The sequence below is a fragment of the Setaria italica genome, chromosome V (genome assembly GCF_000263155.2).
Source record: "Setaria italica strain Yugu1 chromosome V, Setaria_italica_v2.0, whole genome shotgun sequence".
In the NCBI taxonomy this organism is placed as follows: domain Eukaryota; kingdom Viridiplantae; phylum Streptophyta; class Magnoliopsida; order Poales; family Poaceae; genus Setaria; species Setaria italica.
The window spans coordinates 2094182-2096466 of record NC_028454.1 but is presented as its reverse complement, the minus strand read 5'-3'; the positions used below and the strand labels follow the sequence as shown (position 1 = coordinate 2096466).

The 2285-nt window shown below is 45.3% G+C and overlaps 1 protein-coding gene across 1 annotated transcript; it reads right to left on the bottom strand.

Annotated features, from left to right (window-relative positions):
- Nucleotides 1-211: 211 nt before the first annotated feature.
- LOC101769378 (bidirectional sugar transporter SWEET3b) lies at nucleotides 212-2011 on the bottom strand. Its single transcript, XM_012845884.2, has 6 exons — nucleotides 1915-2011; nucleotides 1801-1837; nucleotides 1487-1709; nucleotides 1225-1386; nucleotides 815-934; nucleotides 212-720 (listed from the first exon to the last, which is right to left on the bottom strand). Exons 1-6 carry the CDS (start codon nucleotides 1952-1954, stop codon nucleotides 529-531), a joined length of 774 nt encoding a protein of 257 aa, XP_012701338.1. The 5' UTR covers nucleotides 1955-2011; the 3' UTR covers nucleotides 212-528.
- Between the last annotated feature and the right edge of the window lie 274 nt (nucleotides 2012-2285).

The following is a 2285-nucleotide window of genomic DNA, read 5'->3' as shown; positions in this document are numbered from 1 at the left end:
GGCTCTGAACCTCTGAACGACATGCTCTCTGATTTCCTCCCAGTTATCAACTACTTTCAGACCAGCTCCCTGATCGGTGTCATGGCGCAGAGCTGCTCCTCGTCGCTTCCCCTGTAGATTGCAGTGCACCACCACCCGCAGCAGCTGAAAGATGCCCACTGGGGGCATGCAACCGACACAGTAAAATAAAAGGGCAAAAATAAAAGAAATATATTGTGTGTAATCTGAGCTATTAATGAGATCCATTGAGTGACTGACGAACCGATCAGACATGGCATAACCCGTGATTATTCAACCATCACCCTTGTCGATCACACTGTTTTGCTGCAGGCCAAGATTTCCCCGGGGAGCTCGGTCCTGGGTCTTTAACGGACCTCTACACAAAGTGGCCCAACGGGCGGGGGGTTGGACCAATGCAATGGGCTGTGGGCTGCAGGCTAGATTCTGGCAACGTTTCTGAAGGAAGAAGGCAGGCAGCTTCGTTCTGCACCTATGCTGCTACCAGTTTCAGAGAAAAGCACATCAAGCTCATTTCTGACCCTCCGCCTCCGGCTTCGTTACACCTAACTCCTGCGGATGCATGGCTACCACAGCTTTCAGACCCTTCTCCTGATCGATGGCTGTGGCATGGAGCTTTCCAGCTGCCCCGTCGCTTCTCCTGTAGATGCAGTACAGCACCAGCTGAAGAATGCCCATTGGAACGCCGACGAAGTTTGGAGACTGCAGTATGTGAAAGTGAAACATCAGAGAGTGATGATCGGTTTAATCGAGTTCCATCTTATATCAGTGAACATGATCAGGATCTTGCACTAACCGCGATGAACAGATCCTTCCCAAGGAGCCCATATATCATCCACAGAGCGCTGGACAGGAAGGAGAACAGTGACAGGTACAATGGCATGAACTCCACGCTTTTCGTCGTTATGACTTGCTTCTGCAGTGACAAGTTCAGTTCGGAAAACCTTTGATTATGAAACTGCAATACACATGAATGTCTCTGGAGTGAAAATTAATGCCTTTTAGTAGTACATGATTTCTTAATTAATCTGATTTGGTTTCTGTACCACTACTTCGATGACAGTTGGTGAATTGGAGCTTTTACATAACAGGTTCAGACTGAGCCTTTGTTTATTCAGGACAAGGTTTAATCACCAACTGCCAATTATATAAAAAAAATCACCAATTGCTATCTAATTGTGTAGGTAATATATACTTGATACTCACTGCAGCTACCATTGGAGAGCTGTACATGGATATGGAAGCAACTAAACCAACACTACCAACAAAAACCTTGCGCATACGGTGCGTATGGACCATAAAGCTTGAGAAGAACGCTGTCAAGCCAAATAATGTCACAACAGGAATCACCAATTGCAAGGCAAACCTCTGCAACAAAAAAAACTAAGATGGTGTTAACTGTGTTCAGCAGTTTACACATATCGATACATATGAAATAGAATAGAATAATGCGCCGTAGATCACTTGCCTTCTTTTTACTTGGCGCAAACCATATGTATATGCTGATGAATGTGATCTCAAGCAGGATGCCCACTCCATTGATGGTAGAAACTGGGAAATTTTCCCATCCAGAGCTCACTACAGGAAGCCCATACCAGGTGTACAGGAGGCAGTTGAACAGAGCTAGTATGTAAGGCACGCATGAGAACTCCTCTACATTGCCCTTCTTTACCACCCTTCTGAATGTCAATCTGTGAAACATCAGTCGCAGAGCATAAGAAAAGATTGCATAGGTTGTATCAATTTCTGATCATGCATAGTACTTCTGAATACGACACGTACATTGGTGCTGCATAGAGGAGCATAGAAGCAGCATTTCCTGCAACAAGGAGAGACTTGTTTTACAGCCATTCATGAAAACAAATGACTTCAAAAGGACATGCAGATGAGGAGTACCAAGAATTCCAACTGCTACACGGACTGTGTTAGGAACCATTCTTGCCGTGCAGAGATGGTTTCAGTCTTCAGGTGGACAGATGGTATATCTGACAAAGACTGCTAGAATGGCTTTGCTTGCCTGAAGTGGACGTTAGCTATTTATACTCCCTGAGCTGAGGCATAGCTGAATTGCACAATGACTTGAGTGGGTACAGCACAAGAAGCAAAAGGCATGGCTGCATGAAATTCAATTGGGTAACCTGAGAAAATTAGCAATGCCCTCGATCAACAGCTCAGATCATTCGTCGAGAAAGCTATTCCGGCCTGCAGCTGAGATTGACGACAACCTATGTTCGTAGCTTTTGTTTCTCCGCACTATGCGCAAAGTA

Coding starts and splice junctions, on each gene's coding strand:
- LOC101769378 (XM_012845884.2), bottom strand. CDS start 1,954: ATGGTTCCTAACACAGTCCGTGTAGCAGTTGGAATTCTTG. Junction 1,838..1,914: donor TGTAGCAGTTGGAATTCTTG/GTACTCCTCATC, acceptor TCCTTGTTGCAG/GAAATGCTGCTTCTATGCTC. Junction 1,387..1,486: donor TTGCGCCAAGTAAAAAGAAG/GCAAGTGATCTA, acceptor TTTTTGTTGCAG/AGGTTTGCCTTGCAATTGGT.